The sequence below is a fragment of the Dermacentor albipictus genome, chromosome 3 (genome assembly GCF_038994185.2).
Source record: "Dermacentor albipictus isolate Rhodes 1998 colony chromosome 3, USDA_Dalb.pri_finalv2, whole genome shotgun sequence".
Lineage (NCBI taxonomy): Eukaryota > Metazoa > Arthropoda > Arachnida > Ixodida > Ixodidae > Dermacentor > Dermacentor albipictus.
Genome location: NC_091823.1, coordinates 130,066,451 through 130,088,910, shown reverse-complemented (window position 1 = coordinate 130,088,910; position 22,460 = coordinate 130,066,451). Strand labels below are relative to the sequence as shown.

The following is a 22,460-nucleotide window of genomic DNA, read 5'->3' as shown; positions in this document are numbered from 1 at the left end:
GCTGTTGTTGATTATGAGTTGACATTGGATTTTTTTTTACTTTCCCCCTCCCATTCTCCTCATCCTTTCATTGGCTGTGATTCTGCATATATAAGGCACCTTCACACGAATAAAACCAGTTGATAGTTTACGCTCTTCCCATTTCCGTAGCCTTTTCCTGTGGTTGTCTTTTTTGAATGCACAACTTGGTTCTTCAAAGCAATGCATCAACGAGCCCAGCAAGAACTTCTTCTAAAGGGCTAAATATAATCCGACGTATTGTGAGCATGAGCACATGTTATATCATGTTGGAAAGAACAGCGTCTATAGTTCAACCGATGGTTTGATGCGCTGGTGCAGCCGACGCAATCGGACGCTGCCATCGTGCTCCAACATGCCTGGAGTCGCGATGCTCGCCTGCGTGTCTATAACGTTGGATTATAAATGCGCCTTGTCTTCCTTATTGCTGTCATCTTGTTGCGGCACACAAAAAGTGTCTCCTGTTGCCCCCTTCTAACGAGGAATATTTTTCTCATTGATGCTGAAGTACCACCCGGCTTGTATGTTTGACGATGCCTCTGCAGCTAGCACAACTTTTCGTTTGAAAGCGGCACTATAGTGTAATCGCCTGTTTGGTGCCATTATGATAACGCCATGCCGCACGCCGGTATGACACAGGTCAAAACAGCATCGTTTGTGTACTTCAATTGGCTACTGGCACGGCTAGTAGCGGCTGCGATACTGACTTTTCTAGATGGCACTAGCTATACACAATATTTACCATGTTCAGTTACAAACTGGCATGTTTTTTTCTCTCTCTCTTTTTTTTTTTTTTTTAAATCCTCGAATCTAAGCTGACCCTAGAGTTGGGCACATGATTATTTGAGAGAACCTTACGGCCTGGATTCGAATAAGCATGGTAGTTTGATATATGCGGGTTAGACTGTCTGTTCAGGGCTGATCAGCCTGGATTGGATTGGATTGGATTGGATTGTAAAATGTTCTGTTGTCTCTGTGCCAGGAATGGTGGTATGGAAGCCAGGCCCACGGCATGTGGGGACCAGCAGCCCAACCTGGAGGAGAAGTTTGAGGTGTACCTGCAGACGCTGCTGAGCCACGTGCTGGACCCTAACTTCCTGGCCGAGGTGCGCCGCGAGAATGACGAGTATTTCCTTGCCAACCTGCAGACGGTAGACGGCGAGAACGAACGCCGCAGCGCCCAGATTCGCAACGGCTTGTGGAGGCCCGATCTGATGGCGGCCATCGCCGCATACTCTGACCTACGTGTCACCGACCTTCCTCTCGGTCAGAAGGCTGCGGTGGCCATTAAGAACGAGACCCAAAACCCAGCGGGGGACGAAACTGTGGTGAAGAAGGAGATAGTCGACAAGCCTTGTGAGGTGGGTCCCTTTTAGATGCGTTGAATGCAGAAAGGGATGGTTTTTACCCAGCCTGCTACAGCTAAATCCTGCCACAACATATTAATGAGGCTCATCAAAATTGCGCTACTTTGGTTGCCGCCTATGACCAAGTGACGCTCACTAGGCCTAATCAGCAGGAGGCTAGCCATTGTCGGGATCTTGCACCGTGAACAACACGCGAGCGCACCTATAATATTTATTTATTTATTTTTATTTCAAAGTACCTTACAGGCCCCAAGGGGAGCATTGAGTAAGGGGGGCGTCATTGAACAAATGACAAGAGAAAACATATATATGAGCGCTAAAAAATGTGAGCTAAAAATGTTTGTAATGATCACATGCTTCCAAACAGTGTTAAAAAAAACGCTAAATCAATACAAAGCGTTATCGGAAAAGGAATGAAAAGGGCAATTCACTCTAACATAAAAGGCAATGTAACACTTGCGCGAAATAACGTACATTGCGCGAGTACATAAAGCAAACAAAATTGAAATCACAATAACAAGAAAGTCACGTATTATATGACATGACATATGTACAGATGAATATATTTGTTATGATGAAGACTGTAGGTTTAGTAGTTGTCTGAATTTATCATTGCTCATTTGAGCGACAGTGCTATTAGGAAGCGAATTCCATAACCGAATCGCGCATGGTAAAGCCGAGAAGTTAAATGCGTTAGTGTTGCCATAAATACGAGTGAGGCTTAAATCATTATAAAGTCGTCGTGATGTGCAAGACGCGCGTTCCAGTGGCAAGTTTGATGGCTTGACTTGGTGAACATATCTATGGAGCAAGGACAGGAGGGCTATGTCACGTCGGCTACTCAGTGATTGAAGTGAAAGGTCGAGTTTTATTTGAGTAATGCTTGACTGGTAGCTGTAATTTCGGGAAATAAATCGACTAGCTCGGTTTTGGATGGCTTCTAACATGTGGATTAGGTATTCATGGTAGGGAGACCATATAGGGGACGCGAATTCGAGCTGAGGGCGTACAAATGATACGAATGCTAATTTACGGATGTTAGACGGGCAATTACGCAAGTTGCGGCGAATATACCCAAGAGATTTGGAAGCGTTTGCGCATATAGTTGCAATGTGAAAGGCCCAGGAAAGGCTCGGTGTAAGATTTACGCCTAGATATTTATATGCTGATGCCTGAGATACTATATTTGAGTTGATATAATAGGAAAACCTATGAGTTGTTGTTTTTCGCGTGAATGTCATTAGTTGGCATTTAGATGAGTTAAGTTTCATTTGCCAGTCTTCACACCATTTGGTAACGAGATGAAGGTCCTCTTGAAGAATGCGATGGTCATCAAGGCTGCGAATGGGTCGATATATTATACAATCATCGGCGAAAACACGCATGCAGGATGAGATGTTATTGGGCAGATCATTGATGTAAATAAGAAAAAGCAAGGGTCCTAGTACGCTACCCTGCGGTACACCGGAACTGACATATGCAAGGGGTGACGTAAAATTATTAACGACTGTAAATTGCTGACGGTTTGTGAGGAAGTTACGAATCCAGGAGAGCGTTAAGCAGTCTAATTTGAGAACGGATAACTTGGAAATTAAACGACAGTGAGCCACACGGTCGAAGGCTTTGGAGAAGTCGAGAAAAAAGCAATCTGTTTGAAGATTATGGTCCATGTTAAAATGCAAGTCTGTAGTGAATTCTAGTAACTGCGTCTCACATGACAAACCTTTCCTAAACCCATGTTGGTTAATAAAGAAAAAATTATTTGATTCCAGATGATGATATATGTGAGATGCAATGATATGTTCAAGCATTTTGCAGCAAATACTTGTCAATGATATAGGCCGATAGTTTTCTGGGGAATTCTTGCTACCATTTTTGTGAACTGGTATCACTTTTGCAATTTTCCAGTCTAAGGGAAGCTGGCCTGATGACAACGACTGGCGGAATATATTGCATAAGAATTTGCTAGATAACGTGACTGTATTCTTTAAAATTTTTGAGTTAATATTATCGACACCCGAAGAAGTAGTCAACTTAAGGTTATTTATGAGACCTGTGATACCATCCTCTGTTACATCGATGGATTGCATGTACTGGTAATCTAGATCAGTGACTTCCGGCAGATTAGAATGGTCTTCTATTGTGAATATGGATGAAAAAAATTCATTAAAGACGACTGGGCATTCCTTGGCACTGATTGGAGCTTGATTCCTATCATTTAGTGAAATGTGATGTGAGCCACTATTGGGTGAAATCACCTGCCAGAATTTTCGGGGGTTGTTTTTAAGTAGTGAAGGTAGATCTTGAGAGTAGTATTTTTCTTTAGCCTCTCTTAAAGATGAACAGTAAACTTTCAAAAATGAGCTATATTTGTCCCATACCACGGGTGAGTTTGTACGCTTTGCAGTTGCGTATAGCCTTTTCTTCTTGTTTCTGAGCCGTCGAAGGTGCTTGGTGAACCAAGGGTTCTGTCTATCGCCTGTTATTCTTATTTGGGGGATATACGTTTCCACTAAAGCACACAGCTTTTCTTTAAACAGAAGCCAGTTTTCGTTGACTGACCGAGCAGAAAACGAAGCTAAAAAGGTGCCAGAAAGAAAAGTCTCAAGTTCTTTGTTAATACTGCCATAGTCTCCCCTGTTGTAATCACGGATGATTTTGTTTGAGACGCCTGTATATTTCAAGGGAATGTTAAGAGTAAGTTGCAGTAGCTTGTGATCACTGAAACCGTCTAAGCAAACAACTTCACCAATTGTTTCAGGGGTGTTAGTGAAAACTAAATCTAAAATCTAATCTAATAATCCCACTTAATCTAATCTAAAATCTAATAATAATAATCCCACTTAATCTAATCTAAAATCTAATAATCCCACTTAGAGTGAACATTCAGCTACTAAGAACAGTTTCTCAACAACCGAAATCTTTCGCATGAAGTCTCTGAGAGGCCAGTCCGTTTATGATGACTCCACGCACTGGTCAGTTCAGTTGCAATGAACTGATGCGTGGCAGCATCTCAACAAGCAGGGAGGAGTATGGTCTTGGTGGTCTCAACACTGTCTGCCTTGAGCTTCATAGCTAACCTAAGCTTTCTGTATTGGCGGCGAGGAGTTACGGAGTCGCCCTCTATCGGAAGCGCCTCGCTGGCGTAGTATGAGGGATCACGTGGCGCGCTCCTCATAGGTTTTGCTGTCAGCGCTCACTGAAAACACCACGCGCGAGCTCTCCCAGACATTTCTGTAAGTACTTTCGAAACGAGAGAAGTTTCTTACTGTGTCAATAATAATCTTGTGCAAACTGAAAGCACACAATCGTTTACAGCCGCTATCTCTTTACCGAATATACGTACAGTGAATGCCACTGCGCGCGGTCGCCGCGATGGAGTCTCCCGAACCGGCTTCTTGCGTGAAAGGTAGGTAAACGCTGAGAGCAAACTATGTGAAATATGTTCTGATAGTGTTTGTATAATTAAATGGAGCGTAATAGAATGAAGCCTCGATGCAGCGATCGCGCAGATTCGCAGTGACCGACTGCGCGTCTGCATGCTTGTCCGTGCACTGTTTCGCTTTCTCCGGGCGCGCGTTATCGCACCGTGCCATGAGCTTTAGGCCGCAGAATATGAGCATTTGACAGTATACAAGCAACCATTGTTGCGTGGGCGCTATCAGAGCTGTTCAAAAATAATTTCATCGTAGAGACTTCGACGCCTACGGGGACTGTGATGTGCCGTCGCGACGATTCAATCTTTTTTTTCTTCTAAATTCTTTGACCTTTCGATACTATTTCTCTAGTTGCGTCGCACTGTATGTTTATCGGTGTTCTCAGCGTGCAATTTCCCGCTGCTCCTTTTTTTGTAATCCAGTGCATTAATTCATAACATAAACATGACCATATGCCATGCTTTCTTTAAATGTGCTTCTTACCGCTGCCTTTCCACTCCACTGAACTTGCCAGTATCTATAGTATCGTCAAGTTCATAGACCAAACCGTCGTGACATTAGTCGGGCAGCGGACTCGGGCGTGCGTCTCAGTGCGCGTTTTCAGAACATCGCAGACCGGGCCATAGCAGAAATCTTCCTCGCGTCTGTGCTTGCTGCATACCCGAGTTGTAGCCGATGACTGTTTGCCGGTTTTATGTTTCGCGAGCCAAGCTTCACACAGCTTCTTGTCCTGCGGCTACGTGTGATTAAGGCTGACACCTGCCTCCGTTACGTGCATCCGGCCCTGCGGCACCGAGCAGTAGCCTACCATGTTGCGCGCCTTCAAAGGCAGCCACTACCTATTGTAGTGCTTTCAAGCGTTGTAAAGGAGACACTCGAAGCGGGGAAATTTCGCCACTAAATGAAAACTGCAGCGTACGAGAGAATTTAAACTCGTTTTCAGCTCGCATCGGCGCGCCCGAAGCAGCCGAAGCGGCCGCTATGTCCACGTGATCCCTCCTACCACGTCACGCCGACGGTGGCGCCAGCTTTTCCAGTGGTGGAGCTCGAGGCCAATATGCCACGGGCTTTACTCACAACCACATCAACAGCCTGACAAATGTGGAAAGGGTCATGTCCATTGGAAAGTACTTAAACACAGCTAAACCGCAAATTTCTGCCAGTAAACATAGTGCATGTTGTTTTTTTGCTATAAGACATCTCTTCTGGGCCTTGTTGAGCTCTGTATTGGTTGTTTTGAGAGCAAGACTTTAATGAGCTCCTAACACAGCGAACATATTTTTTTTGTAATGAAGGTGTTTGTTGTATCCGTGCTTGTAAGTACATAGGGAATACTGTATATACTCTCGTAATGAACGAACTTTTTATCCTGAAAAACAAAAGCAAAGTTGGGGAGTGTGTTTATTATGCAGGGTAACCTCTATGGAAACTTTTTCGAACCGGCAAAAATTGAAACTTAAGACAGTAATGATTTGAAAAATGCGTTAGATAACTTACCTTTGCAGTAAAACATACAGGTGCATCATTTGCAAACTGTAACGGTGTTTTTATTGCACTTCACTCTGCATCCTTGCAGCCACTTCCGGCTGGCTGTCTGCCGTCATCGCAAGCATCACGTTCCAGCACTGCTTTTTGGTACCTGTTTTTGACAAGCGCACCAAGCACTGTGTGCACTCTTTTTTTCATCATCATGTCAAAGGATTCTGTGTCTGATAAGCGTTTCCATTTTGTGAGCAGATAAACTCTCTATCCTCCAGCAGGCCTATTACTCGAACTACAGGCCCATCGCACGCAGCGAAACCAAAGACAGGCAGAAAAGCAAGCAACAAAAGAGAATTCAACACTATGCCTGACTATGCCCAAATGCCGGCCGCCCTTTTTTCACTTAAACTCTCCTGTGTGTCGTGCCTGGCTGCGCATCTAGTGCACGCGCGCTGGGCACGCTCTTCTGTTACGTCAGAGTCACTTGCAGAGAGCAGTTACGCGTTTCTTGCTCTCCCGAGTCGTGTGAGGTGCAGACTCCGGTGTATGCCCACACAGACTGAGTGCGACTTACTTGGGTGCCGCAGGGATGTGGGGAAGGCATAGCCTCGCGGTTGGCCGAGTTCTCTGGCGAGCCCTATGACAAGATGGACCTCTGCCTGGAGCCCCGCTGTGAGGACAGGCCCGAGGCGCGTAGCTTCCAGCTGTGCACCTCCTGCGCGAGTCCCCTTCCTACCTACAGTCAGCTGTACCACTACAAGTACCACACCTTCAATCGATGCAGGGAGAAGGTGAGCAGGGGAGGTTTTTTCTACTATTCTATATGTACAAGGCAGGGTAAGCAAACTATTAAAACAGGTAGTGTTGCCTGTTTCGCTTGTTTTCGCGGTGGTCATCAGACCTTCAATGCCAATGCAAAGGTGCCTGTGCAAGGGGAGCGTTCTCTCAAGCAACCGAGTTGCGGGGCACGTTCCTTGCCAATCGCCATCTATTTCGGCATCTTTGAGATGCTTGTGCGGTGCGCCAGGGCTTTAGGGTTGTCCAAAGGTTTTAGATGCTGGGGTGGCGCACTCAGGAAGGACAGCCCTCCCACTCTCCCACCACCTCTCTTTCTGTGTGGCTGCAGGATTGAGCTCTAGCACCGATACAGATGTGCTGGTTAATTGCTAGGTTCTCCATGAAATTTTGCTATGAAACGACAAATGCTATACAAGTATCCTCACGGCAACAAGTGCAGGCTTTATATATGTCGGTCCTTCTATGCTTATATATCAGTCCTTTAGTAAAGCGAATTGCTTTCTAGAAGCGCTCAGCTATTTGTTTACGTAAACAGTCATCTTCAATGATTTCTGCACAGTTCTTTGTATACGGCATTTACGTAGACCTGATGCAATATATTTCTATCAAATTGCCGGCACAAATGGAGCTAAAGGCCCTTTCGCATAAAGCTAGCTGAAAGATCTAGCAAGCGCAAGCTCTTTCTGGCACATAAAGCCACTGGCTTACACGGTCTTGATCATCAGGCACCCATTCATGTGCATGTTGATGAACTTGTTTTAGCAAGACTCTCATATCGTGTTCCTCGGTGAAGCTTGCATATTTGCTCTGGCGTGACATATGTATTGTGGTGCCACCTAGCGCGTACTAGGAGAATGATGGCCTGCTGCATCCGAGATTTCGGTGCACAACTCTGCATCTTTGATCACCTTCTGTCTTCCTCTTTGCTGTCTTTTATTCTCTGACTCTCTTTTGGCTCAAAATTTGGCATCATTGTAGAATCTCAGTAATACGAATTTTGGGACCGCAGGGAACTTTGTATCAACCAACAGCCAAAATAGGAAACAGGGAAATAAAGGGAGAGCACGACTATGAAATGGCCTACTTGCTCAATATTTCCTATTTTTTAATTTCTTTTCTCGCAGTCCTAAGACCTTCTGTTATGGCAAAATATTTGGAAGACGTATGCTGCAGAATTTGAGAAAAATTGTCTTTTTTAGTATGTTGTCTTTAAATTTGAGAAGGAAATCATGCTTTGGGAGGTGCTATTGAACCACTGATCACATGTGTGGCTTACTGTTGACACAGCAGTAACGCTGTAGGCGCGAAAGATAGATAGATTCCGATAGCTGCAGCACTGTATTTCTTTCTGCAGAAATGAAAGTAGCAAAAGCGAGCGTGAAAAGGGAAAACTAGCATCGTAGTTCGTTAGGCAGTCACATGGCATGCAGGGAGCACTCTCATTGGCTAACTCAAATTTGAATCACTGCCGCCCTTTATTTTTGTGCCCATTCTGGCAGCAGCGTACTTAGCACCTTCCGAGGCCAACGTTTCAAGGTCTGTCTGGTTATCTCGAGTTTCTTTTGTTGCTGGGTCTTAGTTGCTGCCTGATGGTGATGAGGATGGGATTTGCACAAGATAAAGGAATCGGTTTTCTTGGTGGCGAAGAAACTCGCATAATGAATGCACTTGTTTCCCTGAAAAACCGAAGCAAAGTTGGGGGGTGCATTTATTATGCGGTGAAATTTTATGGAAACTTCTCGATACCGTGAAAATTGAAACCGTAAGACGGTAATGATTTTAATATCCATTAGATAACACACCTTCGCAGCAAAAATACATGTACACTATTTACATACAGTAGCAGCACTTTTATTGCACTTCTCTCCTCATCCTCACAGCTGCTTTTTGCTGTCTGCCATTATCATAGGCATCAAGTTGAAGTCCTGTTTTTGGGCACCTGTTCTGACAAGCACGCTAAGCCTGCTGTGTGCTCGCCTCTTTGCTCAACCGTCCTGCTCATTGGCATGTCAAAGTTCATCCATGTCTGGTCAGCATTTCTGTTTTGTGAGCAGATAAACTATCCGTCCCGTAGCAGGCGTGTACAATGCAGTCCACTGATAACAATATCAAGAATGAAAATCCGATCATTACAACCGATCATCGCTATATCTGGACTGCCCTAAAAAAAAAGCTACCAAACATACCTTCGTAGCTAACGAAACGAAATGTCCCACTTGCGCTATAAGATAGGCATTGTATAAAGTAGACTTAAAAATAAAATGTTTATTTATACTCTTGAACAACATATGAAGTGTTAGCCACGCTGAAATAGCACTTGTTTTGCGGAAGTTTCAGGTTCACAACTGTGGCGTCTCAACTGCTGCGCAAATACTAGTGGCAATAGTTTGGCACACATGAAATCAATAAGCAACTCAATTGATGACAGCGTACTTCGTGGGGACGTAGGGGTCGGTGTCAAAGTCAGGTCATTGTCAATCTTGTCGCCTTGTCGCCTTGTGGAGATCTCTTCGCATAACGAGGCAGTACTATCTGCACTCGGAAAGTCCTTTATCGAAGCACCACCTGTTTCATCGTCAGTAGCGACATGCTCCTAGAGCTCGGCAATGTCAACTACAGTGAAACCTTGTTAAACAGTAGTTGGCCAGAGCTTGGAAAAAGTACGTACTAAACGGTAGTACTGCTTAACCGAAATAGTATGAGATAGCCCACTTACCTGTCAAAAACGGAACTCGGAGGGATTGCGATGAAAGGGGAAGAAACATGCAGTATTTATTTACTTCGCGCGACAAACATGTTATTTCCGTTTGATGCCGCGGCAGCCTAACAGTGACAACAGCGGCCTCAAACTTGCTGAAGCGGTGAGCCAGCTTTTCAGCCAACCCCCTCTTCTCCGCAAACACTCGCATGGCAGATTCCTCGTTGGCGTTGCATATTCTCCGTGCACAGGCGCAGTAGCGTTGCAGAAGTCGCGGGGCACCTTTTAATTCGTGGTGCTGTTCTCGTCACGACGATTGCATTCATGAGGCTGACGTAACGTGCAGCTTCTGCCACTGTCGAGTCTGAATCGCCCGTGCCGTCGCTTTCCGTGTCGTCCTTATCACCTTCGCTAGGCGACACTTCGGCAACAACAGAGGCAACGATGGCGAAAAGTCGAACCTCGTAGCCGACATCTCTTTGTGGTCGCAGCAGTGCTGCCAAGCAACTTCTTCACATTCTAAATGCCACACACTAGTCAACAGTAGACCCATGTCGCATGCCAGCGCCGACTTTTCGCGCCACGTTCGACAGCACGAACAATGTCTATAATTTGTCTTCTATGCTAAGCACCCGGCGCCTTTTTTAACCGAGTTTCGACATGACGCGAGTTCTCGCTTGCCCGACGCCACAACACCATAGAATAAAAAACCAACTGACAACGCTCTCTGGCACGGCGCCCAAATGATCTTGATGTTGATGTGGCTTCACGGGCAAATGCACAGGGCGCTTGGAGGCCATTGCGCTGATCTCTGAGGCTTGTTCTACCGGGCCACCCGATGGAGACGACGCACCGCCGTGTTTGCGCGACGAAAAGTGGAGACACTGTGTTAACCGATATGTACGCAACAAGCTGGCACGGTTTATGCGGATACAAAACACATTATGTTCAATGGCTGCTGAGTCAGGGATTTGACTTTACTACTTTTAAAACAAAACTACTGTTTAAGCGGGTGCAGTTTAACAAGGTTTTACTGTACTCCCACCATGTTGGTTCCACTATCGGGGAGGGTTTCGCCCTGGTGCATGAAGCCTGCCTTTTCGGCTGATCAGCATGGCCCCTGGTTGCAGCCGTCATGACAGCGGCGCTCCTGCAAGAGTTCGTACTTTGAGCCTTGCAAAATTTGCAGCTTCGTCTCAAGTGACACAACCTTGCACTTTGTCAGCGTCATCTTCTATTTCCGTGCATGTTCCCACATTTGCCGAGAAGGGGGCGAGGGCAGGCACTGCTTTGCGTCTCGCTTTTTCTTTTTTCTTTGTCCTCACACTCAGCACGATAGCAAGCAACACGGACGTGACGCGGCTGGCACCGTCTTGTGGCTCTTCCTCTTACAAATTATTAGAGCGCCCACGTTTGGGTAGAACTCACCAGAGCAACAAGAAGTTTGAGGAAGGCTCCGCAGGCAGTACATTTTCTAACATAGTGGTTTAGCATAAAGTTGATACCAAATACCAAGATTGCTGTTCCATTTGAAAGGAAATGTCTGCCATAACTAAATGCTTAATGAATGTCATGTTTGGAGTGAAGCATCATAGAAAATTTACTATGCAGAATTTGAAGACATTGTTACATTAAACATGTTGCAACTCTGCATTGAATGCATAGCTGTCGACTTACATTGGGAGGCTGGCTCTGCCAATTTTTTTATGCAAAAATTTTGGTCAGACAAGGCAGACCTCCGCATTGCAAAAGCAGTAGACCCATGCAACGCTACAGAGCTTACAATACCCTAGCAGCAAATTTTCACGGTTCACGCAGTTTTGAAAAACACTGCAGTTTAAGTGTGACAGCAGAAAGCAGCCGCTGTGATGTTACTCACAAGAGGGCGCCACTCCAATTCCTCGCCGCTAATATGTGTTGCGTCACAGCGGTCGGTTTTGAAAGCCAGCTCATTTCATTTCATTTATTCAACCTTAAGGGCCCGAAGGCATTACATAAGGGGGGGCGTGCGTCAAAGTCGAACAGCTTCATAAGAAAGTTATATAATAAAGTGCACATTAGTTGTAATAGGTACATAAAAAGAAAATTTCAAAAAAGAAGAAGACGGAACATACCGTATTTACTCGCATAATGATCGCACTTTTTTTGTCAGAAAAATTGAAGCAAATTCAGGGGTGCGATCATTACGCGGGTTAAATTTCCCGGGAAAAAAAAAATTTTTTTTTTTCGTCGCGTTTGCTGCGGGATGCGAGATTGCGGGTGCGGGACACCAAAACAAAAATGGCGGCTAGCGGAGCGAGCCGAACGCGCCGAACGCGATTTTTTTTTTCTTCTCGTGAGTACATTACGTGCATTGAAACAGTTTCTTCCGTATTAGTGATGAATAATATCGTTAATATCGGCAAGTTTGCGGCAATAACGTAGCCATGTCCACTTTGAGGGGACAGTAATAGGTGGGCGCGCTTAGCTGCCAGTGACCTCCTTCAGAAACACATGACGGGCATGCTGCGGAAACTGTGGCATCTGTCTTCACTACTTTCCGCTAAGGGTGGGCGAATATCTTAGCTGTGTTACAAGCGTCGGCGTATGAATAGGGCACACTTTTAACGTATCAGAGTAAACGTGGCTACTATCATTGCAGCGCGCGATTTGTTGCGTGCTCACGAGTGCAAAAGCAGATGAAAAGAATCGAAATGCGCCTTTATTGTTTTTGTTGACATCAGCCATTATAAAGCCAACCCATAATAAAGGCAAGTTTGGTTGTACCTCATTTTGTCATGGAAGTGCGGAAAGTGATGAAAGTAATGAAATGAGGCATCTACTTAAGAATGTTTAGTGCGTGCAGGCCGCTTGGCTTGTCTTGAGTCGTTCGCGTAGCATTCGACAGGTGGTAAGCGCGATCATTATTCGCTAGACTTAGCACACGACATATCGCTGCGGCAAGTTCGGGGTGCGACCATTACGCGGGAAATAAAAAAAATCGAATTTTGACGACAAATTTTAGGGGTGCGATCATTACGCGAGTGCGATCATTATGCGAGTAAATACGGTATACACAGTACCAACAAGGCGATAAATAAATAGATGTGGTATTCATGTGGTTGTGTTGGCATTATCATAGTTTTTCGCGAAATGTTTTGCAGTCACTGCACGAAACAATGTCATCCGGGAGTGCGTTCCAAAGTGTTATGGCATGGGGGAAGAATGAACTGCTCATCACCGTCGTCCGGCACTTTATCGCCGCCAAGGGGCGAGTATGGGATAAATGGGATGATGTTCTGAACGGGCGTTTTAAGAGGGCGTGTCCTGAATGGGTGAAGTAAAAGAAAGTGTGAAGAAGGCAAAGACGAGAAGTTACGCGCCGTGAAGCAAGCAACGGGAGAGACAGTTTGTTTAAAGGTGGTTACGCTGATATGTCTTGAATATTGTGGCGTAATGAAGCGAGCAGCGCGGTTTTGTATGGCTTCTAAGTCATCGGCGAGATAAGCTTGTGAGGGATGCCAGATGGATGATGCGTACTCGTTTGGGTCGCACATACGTTAAATATGCTAGTTTTTTTATTTCAGACGACGCAGATTTTAAGTTACGTCGTAAATACCCTAGTGTGCGTGAAGCTTCGCAGCGAATTGTTTGGATATGTTTCACCCATGAAAGTGATGGCGTCATATGAACTCCTAGATATTTGTAAGTACACGTGTGGTCAATAGGAACAGAGTTAATGAGATAGGTGTGATGTACGGTGGTGTGTGACACAACCTGCAATAGATCATTGTTATGCGTTAAGGCATACAAACGCCACGAAGGCTGTTTTGGTTCCGTGTCTGATTGCACCATGCAGGCAATTTTCGGCCCAGTTTTCTCGAAAGAAAAACAAAAGTCAGTTAGAATCAGGTGACTATGCATGGCATCCTGCAGGCATCATGCAGACATCATGGGCATTGGTTATTGCATGAAATTCTTCCTAGAGTAGGCCACAAATAAGTGTTTGCAACAAGGGATGACATGTTTTAAAAGCATTCACTCCCCAAGCTCCCCCGACGCAGACGCTGCCACTAAAGCGGTCGCTATTGGGGTTACCATAATGGTCAGGCACTTGTGTGCTGACTCGTCATGTTCAAGTTATCTGGCAAGAGCCTATTTTAGGATTTAAATAACAAATGTTTGGTCCTGTAGAAATTCATGGTTGCCACCCAGAACCTTTGGTCGGGATCTAATTAACCGGGGTCTAATTAAAGTAAGTCTGCTGTAACACCGGCTTCTTTGATTTACTTGATTTTATGTGGTATAGTCATTCGACATGTGCCAGTATGACACAACGGGTGTAGGGACTTTAAATATCTTCACACGTATGTGCCAATGTGACACAGGGTAACTAGAAGTTGTGATCTTTGCAGTGCATAAACATACATTGCATGTAATTACACATTGCCCAGAATGGAAGTAAACACAAATGTACACATCACCGTTAGTTGTACTATAACGTTTATTTAACGCCTTTACTGAAGCTAAGCTTTACTTAAGCTCGATCTGCATAATTTTTAGTATTTTTCATTATTATGCTTCTGCACTCCTACCACCACATAAACGTCATAGAAGGCACAGCTCATTCAAATGCATTACTGCTAGTCTGAGCTGTATGGCAAGATCAGACCCGGGAGAAAATTTTGCTAACAGAGGTTTACTGCATATATTTGGTGACAATGCAGAATTCTGTGTATACAGTCACCAACCGATTTTCTGGACCTCACAGGGACCGAAACACTCATTTGGCAAAAAAAAAAAGTATTAGACTTAAAGCGGCTTAAAAAAAAAAAATCTCTAATAATGCCCTGCCTCATACTACGCTTGGAGGCAATCAGATTTGCTTGGATTTGTGCAGGAGTGACGTCGTCACCGTACACAGTCTGATAAGAGCATCACCGCATTCGTGATGTCTCTTGTTGCAGATCGCCCTAGCAATAGAAGAAATGAGCCATGTTTCTTCGCACTGCTTGGCTTTTGCGAAGGCACACGAAAGTGGTGCCAATCACACAAATGCGAAGTTGCACAAACACACAAAAATGTGACATCATCTCCAAGGCGCACCTGCTCTGTGGACACACCACATGCAAATAGCAACCGAAACTTTAAAATAAACAAATTCATACAAATGGATTTCACATTAAGTGATTATGATAATTGTGCTGACCGAAAAAAAGCAGTGGTGGTATAGCTGTGCCAATTGCGGGAAACTGCGCCGAGAGTGAGCTTTTGCGCCATCCTGCGCCAAATCGTCATTTTAGTGGAAAACTTTGCCGAGCCTGCCCCAAAGCATGCATAAAAGCAAAACCCTCCTTCCATCGATGCTTCACAGCTAGCAAAACTGCAATCAAAACCAACACCTATCGTCATCATCATCATAGAAGAACGCATAGGCCCGTCCGAAGAGTTTTTCACTCTATAGTGAAAAACTCTATGGGCCTATTGGAGTCGTCTGGCTCATCATTCGCGCATTTTTCTCTGATGTATGTATACAATGTAGCGCCGCTGTACTGTTTTGCTTGCGCTTCATTTCGGTGTTCATCGAACCCACGTGGTACACCAAAGTTTGCCAAAGGAGGATGTCACGATCTAGGATTAAACTTTTCCTATGTTTGTGGGTGATAGCTGGGCTTTGCAAAAGAGCCGCTGCGATCAGAATCGCACGTGGTGCATAGTTAAGAATGGTATTAGCGAATGTGGTACACGGCGAGAGCTGCCACTTCAATGGGTGCCTCCATCTTCGTTGATGCAGTACTATTGCGTCGAATTTGTGTTGCTGTGCTCTTTTGGTGACACAGCATCGCCGACACAAATGCAAAACCTTATTTGCATCTCATGAATGCGTTCTGGCACTTCGTTGTTGTTGTTGTCGTCGTCGTCGCTGCAAAACTTTTGCATCCCTATTCCAAAATTCCCTAATGTGCCTGGCATGGCATGAGTATATTGCATGATATCATGTTCAGTGCTGGCGCACACTCGTATCGGTCTTGCAGTGATCCTTTGCCCACAAGCCGCGACTGTCACACTGTGTTGCATCCTGGGTTAGTAAGCATGCATTGTTGACAATCTGTCTGTGGTGCCTTCTCTGCACTGCATCGACGAACCTGGCCGTAGCGCCCTTTATGCATTGTGGTGGGTTTGTAGGAGCATCGCATCCTCTCCTGACCACACTTGCAGAATAAACCTCGCGCAAACCCATCTCCACAACATATCGACTATATCAGTTAATATTTGCATTATGTATGGTAAGCACACTTGCATTTGACCCTGCACCAAAACGGCTTTCTGCCTGCACCAGGACCTACGCTGAAAAGTGATATGCCTGTTCCACCACTGAAATAGAAATAAAGAAAAAGTGCCGTCTCCTAGAGCATTTTGTCAGCCAAGGAAAAGAGCGGGCATGGCCTCCGAGACTAGAAGATGTTGCGCGCACTTTATTGAAAGCGTGCGTGTTTTTATCTTAGAGGCTATAGAGTGGGCCACTGGAAGCTAAGCCTGGCTAAACCAGCAGAAAACAGGCAGCATGGCTCGTAACAAGTGATTTAGTCCAGAAAATCAAACTTTGGGGGCCTAAATTCGTCCGAAAAATTGGTAGCAAAAATGCAATGGCTCTATGAGAACCCTGACTGTGCATTTATGAAGTCCAGAATATCCATCAAGTCGGACTTTTTGGAGTCTAAAAAATTCGTCGGCAAATGTAAGCTGTATGCATGAATTTTCAAGTACTAGTACTGACTGTAGGCATGTGATGTATGTGTAGATCGAGCGCTTGAAGGAGGAGCAGAAGGTGACCGAGTCACATATCATCCTCGAGCGTTGCCTGCAAGACGACACTTGGGTCAACCAGGTGAGCATTGTTGTTTTCATTATCACACAGTATTATCAACCCACGGTGTACAGTTAAAACTTGCCAAAGCCCCATAATGTATGTGCATGCCATCTTCAGCTGGCAGTAGAGAGCTTTACCTTGTCTAAAAGTATTCTCAACCGCAATGCAGCGGGTCGCAGAAGAGGTGTACGGCAGCAACAATGCTGGTAGCGACACCTTGTGAAGCAGAGCTTAACCAAATGGCACACAAAGGGTACCTGCTTCGAGCAAGTTTATTCAAACATGTTCCTATACAGTTGAAACCATTTATAACGAATTCAACAGTCTTGCGAAAAATAGTCATTGTTCCAGTAATTCTTTATTTGTGAAATTGCCCTAAACATGCTCACAAAGTAACAACACTGATGCTGGCATCGGCAGTTACGATTCGACACCAGATTTGTTCGAAAATCGGATTTTCAATATCTTCATTTTTGTTTCCACCGCTTTTCCTTATCTAGTGTAAATTTCTGGTAAAAATGCAGCGTTGCAGCTCTTTCAAAACGACGCTCGGCCAGTTCAGGTCATCTGCTGTTCCGAAACTATGACCGCAGCTATCACTTTTTTTCTTCGAGTGGACATGATCTTGACCCTGTTAGTGCTGGGCTAAGACGGTTCCAATACCGTGACCACTGGCATCTGTGCGTACCTCTGTAGCAGAGGACGTCTCAAAGTGGGCCTGTATATGTGGCGTGGTAAGAATGTTGGTGAGCTGGCCAAGCGCGACAGTTTGAGCGGGGCCCCATGTAAGCGGCACGTCCTTCTTCAGAAGATCAGTAAGCAGGCGGGCAATCGCTGCGAAGTATATAACGAAGCGTTGGAAGTAGGAGCAGAGTCCTACAAAACTTCGGACGTCTTTAACAGACTGAGGTACAGGAAAAGACGTGACAGCACGAATTTTCTTCGGGTCTGGTTGAATACTAGAAGTGTCGACAACGTCGCCCAGCACTGTTATCTGCTGACGACCAAAGTGACACTTCGATGAATTTAGTTGCAGCCCAGCCTCACGGAAGACTTGAAGAACAGCTGATAAGCGCTCAAGGTGTGTCTCAAATGTAGGTGAAAATACAAGAATGTTGTCTAGGTAGCAGAGGCATGTTGACCATTTGAACTCTTGAAGCAGAGTCCATCATACGTTCGAACGTTGCTGGGGCGTTTCATAGACCGAATGGCATAACTTTGAATTGATATAGGCCATCAGTAGTGACGAACGCGGTTTTCTCTTGGTCTTTTTCATCCGCAGAAATCTGCCAATAACTAGACTGCAGCTCTATTGATGAAAAGCAGTTGGCACTGTGGAGTCAATCGAGGGTGTCGTCAATGCGAGGCAAAGGGTAGACGTCTTTCTTGGTAGTGTGGTTTAGATGACGATAATCGACGCAGAAACACCATGTACCATCTTTCTTTTTAAGAAGCACCATGGGCGACGCCCGAGGGCTCGACGAAGGTTCAACAATGTCTTTGGCAAGCGTCTTGTTCACTTCACCTTAAATAACCTTACGCTCTAAAGAAGAAACAAGATATGGCTGACGATGAATAGGACTGGCATCACCAGTATTTCTGTGATGCTGAACAATTGAAGTCTGGCCCAATTGGCGATTGCTGTGGTCGAAGATGTCGTGGTAGGAAACCAAGAGGCGACACAGAGCAGTTGCTTGTTCAGGCAATACGTCGACCGGAATGTTGCGTCAGGGCAAATAGCATCCTGTGGACATGGTGAAGAACCTGAGCAGACATCAACTGAAGACGTTGTGACATGGTCATCTCCTATAGCACGCAGCATTGCGACCGAAATGCCTTGAGGTAGAACTTCCTTTGTCAAGCCAAAATTGACGACGGGGAGGCATGTTGGGTTATCGGCGACGGTTACGACGTAGTGGGGCACAGTGATATTGCGCATCAAAAGGACATCAGGAACAGGTGTGGTGGCGTAATCACCATCGGGCACAGGAAAAGATGACAGCAAATCGACAAAAGTGAAGGCTTTAGGTGGCAGGCGGACGAAGGCGGTCGTACTAAAGTTGTTCGGCAGTTCGGCACGAATACGCACGAGTAAAGGAAGTTCGAGGCAAAGGGTACCGGCAGAACAGTCGATCAAAGCTGAATGCGCCGTAAGAAGTCTAGTCCAAGGATTAGGTCATGGGGACAATTGGTCAGCACTGTAAAAAGAGCAAGAACGTTGCCATCGGCGATACTTATACAGAAGGTGCACATTCCAGTGACGTCAACAGTGTTGGCATCGGCCACCTGTACGGCTTGTGTAGTAGGAGGCGTGAGAACCTTCCGCAGTCAACAACGGAGGTTAGAACTCATCATGGACACCTGGGCTCCAGTATCTATTAGCACCGTCAAAGAGACGCCGTCAACGTGAACATCAAGTAAGTTCTGGTTAGTTGGGAGCGTCAATGGAGCATTTCTACACGATGAAGATAATGCAGTGCTACCCCCAGGAGCTGCATGGTCTACTTTTCCATCTGCAAGGGTCCATAATTGGTCGGCGTGGCTGGGGTGACGGGGACCGACGGCGCTGAGGTGATGGGGACTGACGGCGAGTGAGCATGACGACTGTCATCGACGAATACGCCTGAGGTAGCAGGCATACGGCGAGGCGAGTAACCTCACGGGTCGACATATAAAAGAGGGGACGGGAAAAGAAACTTTAATACAGTGACGTCCAGAAGGTGCAGCAGTGGCGAGCGACGTGGCCAATGCGGAGGCAACGGAAGCAAATGGGCTTGTCATCCGGAGTTCTCCACTCGATAGGGTTGCGGTATCTGGGAGGGGAATACCACTTGCTGTGAGGCGTAGGTGTCGGCACCAGTCGGGCGTCAGGTCGGAAGACGGAGGAGGCAGCAGGAAAACCGAGGTTGGCAAATTCTTGCTGCGCAACTGCCTGAATGAGAGAGATCGCTGGGGCTGATTGGTCAATGGTCAGGTCAAGTGGGTGTAAATGGAACGGTGCAGGACTTGTAGCCTCAAGCTCGCAGGGGGCAATACTCGTGATCTGCTCATTTAAGGGTAGTGAAGCGGTAAGGTCGATGCAAGACGATGTCGCAGCCGTGTTGGAGAGCCAGGAGAACTGTGGAATGACGCGGCGGCTTTTGGCGAGTTCAAAGCGGCGACATTCCTTGACAGTGATGTCGATGGTAGACACATTGTTGAAGACCAACAAGTTGAACGCATTGTCTGCGAGTACGTGGCCGACTTTGTCAACCTCGGCCATTTTGTCGTCGATTTTCTGGCAAAGAGCGAGCACGTCTTGTATGTACGAGACATACGATTCAGTAGAAGACTAAACTCGGCTAGCAAGCTCTTTTCTAGCAGCCAGCTGCCGACCGGTGGGATTTCCAAAGAGGTCGGTGAGCTTCTCCTTGAAAGCATCCCAGCTAGAGATCTCGTCCTCGTCCTCGTGTGTCCAGAACCAGACACAAGGAGTTTCGTCCAAGTAGAATAGGAAATTCGCTAGCATAATGGTAGGATCCCAGCGGTTGTTTCGGCTAACACGCTCATACAGAGTGAGCCAGTCCTCAACATCAACATTATCTTGGCCGGAAAATATGCCAGGATCGTGGGGGTTGGTAACCGTAACGTACGGGGTTGGTGGGGTCACAGGAGTAGAAGCACACGAGGTGTCGTCACCGGGAATCCACATGAGTGGATTCCGCACTCAATAACAAAGTGTTCTAGCTGGCTGGAAGTCAAAACTGCAGTGATGCCTCGTTACTACGAACACCACATTAACAAACTTTTTAGATTAACGAACATTGCAGAAATCACCTACTGACTTCTTATAGTTTAAAAGTAAGAATATTTCAGTACTACAACCTTCCGAATACCGAACTTTTCAGAATGACGATTCTTATTCAGTTTCCGTGTCATGGTAACAACTACTTATTATTATGAACTAATACAGTCACCGACCGTTTATTCGGACCTCACAGGGACTGCAGAAATGTCTGAATAAACAGGTGTCCAAAAAAGCAGATTAAGAAAAAGAAATGAAATCCTTGATTTCCACGCACTTATTCAGGCTCGGCAGTAGGCTTGAAGAAATCGTGAATGCGCCGTTGCACGCTGTGCCGTTTACGCGCAATCAGATAAGCTTGAATCTCGGAGAAGGTCGTACGGTCACTATAGGCGGCTGAGAGCACAGTCACTGCTTTTACACGCTCCGCATGCGACGGCAGCGTAGCACATGCTGCGTCATCTTCCGACTCGGAGTGATCGTCCGGCGGTGCAGCAGAAACCTGACGAATGATCTCACCGTCGTCGAGTTCTGCGCATGTCGCTACAGCACTGTCAGCACCTGTGAAACTGTCAAATGAGACGGTGTCCGGATTCACAATGCAACCACTGTGCAGGTCTTGGCAGAACATTTTCTGCGTCAGTAGGGAGCACATCGGAAGGCGACAAATCTTAGGCCTCCCGGCACCCGCTTGCTGGCATTCACCAGCGCAGTTTGCACGGGCACTGTCGGCACCATTTGACACTTGACGCGATGTTTCCGTATGCCACGTTGGATCACTGAAACCTCGACACAGCACACAACTAACTGTGGAAAAACTGATATGCCTCTAGTACACTGTAGAGTGTGCACATTGAGGCACCCTACGCTATACTGCCTCATCCTCAAGCATGCTGGAGGCATGCCTTGATAGTACGGTTATTCTGGCACGGTTGAAAGCAGGGGACTTTACTTGCAGCTTCTGACACCCGCACTCAACACTTGCTCATCTTGGAGGCGCACGGGAGCGCGGGGCATGCTGCCATGCGCCCAGTTCGTTCGCACTTCTGTGCCTTGAAACATTGCGTGCGCCTTCCTTTTACTGTGACTGGGTTCAAGTGTTCATTGTAAGATTATGGTGCTTTTGAAAATGCTCATAATATCTGGACAAAATTTCAATTGGCCAAGGTTGGAAAATCTTAAATCTAGTGAAATATGAGCGTTACAACCGGCAAATCATTATACATACCTGGAATTGTTATAAGTGGGTTGGATAAATAAATGAATGAATGAATGAATGAATGAATGAATGAATGAATGAATGAATGAATGAACTGTACCAGGAAAAATCTGCAACAGGGACTTTTGCTGAGAAAGTCACTGTGACATTATAACAATGTGTTGCTTGCCAGTGTCTGCCGATCCTAGTTGGCTGCCGCTTGTGTGCTGCATTTAACGATAAATTGTTGTTAACAAAGTGTGTGTGCGTTCGTGTATCCCACAGAATTTGTGTGCTTAGGGCGAACTAGAGAAACTTATCCTTTAAGGGAGGAGGCTACCTTGGAGACCGAACTTTCTTATTTTTTTAAGATATCCAGATGAAACTTTCAGGGTATGTTCACACCACCGAACTATGAGGAACTGCAAAGTTTCATGAAGATATGTTTATTAGTTCCAGAGTTATTGAGGTTTAACTAGGTGATTCATGTATATGCCTGAGGAAGAGCCTGGAGAAATGCCAGGACATCGTAGGAAGCTGAAATTCACTGTGATGATTCCTTGATAGATATCCCAAGGGGCTAAAGAGCCCTTTTCTTTAATTTCCCCTCCAAAAAATTTTAAGACAACTTTGAATTTGATGTAGCCAGTAATGACCACATTCATCAAAAATTAATTGCTTATTATAAATTAACTGCACCAACTTTCAAAAAAAGAAGCCTGTTACCCCCTGGCAAAGTCACTTAGGAACAGAATAAAAAAAATGGCATACAAATCTGAAAAGCGGTTCTTGAGATATCGCCTTCCCCAGCACCACTACTCGCGAAAA

The 22,460-nt window shown here is 45.7% G+C and overlaps 1 protein-coding gene across 1 annotated transcript in view; it reads left to right on the top strand.

Annotated features, from left to right (window-relative positions):
• The window catches only part of LOC135912840 (uncharacterized), a 65,295-nt gene that overhangs the window by 31,976 nt on the left and 10,859 nt on the right, over positions 1-22,460 (top strand). Inside the window, exons 6-8 of the mRNA XM_065445387.2 lie at positions 1,001-1,379; positions 6,892-7,095; positions 16,582-16,668. Coding sequence (XP_065301459.1) covers positions 1,001-1,379; positions 6,892-7,095; positions 16,582-16,668 — 670 coding nt within the window. The remainder of the gene's footprint in view (positions 1-1,000; positions 1,380-6,891; positions 7,096-16,581; positions 16,669-22,460) is intronic.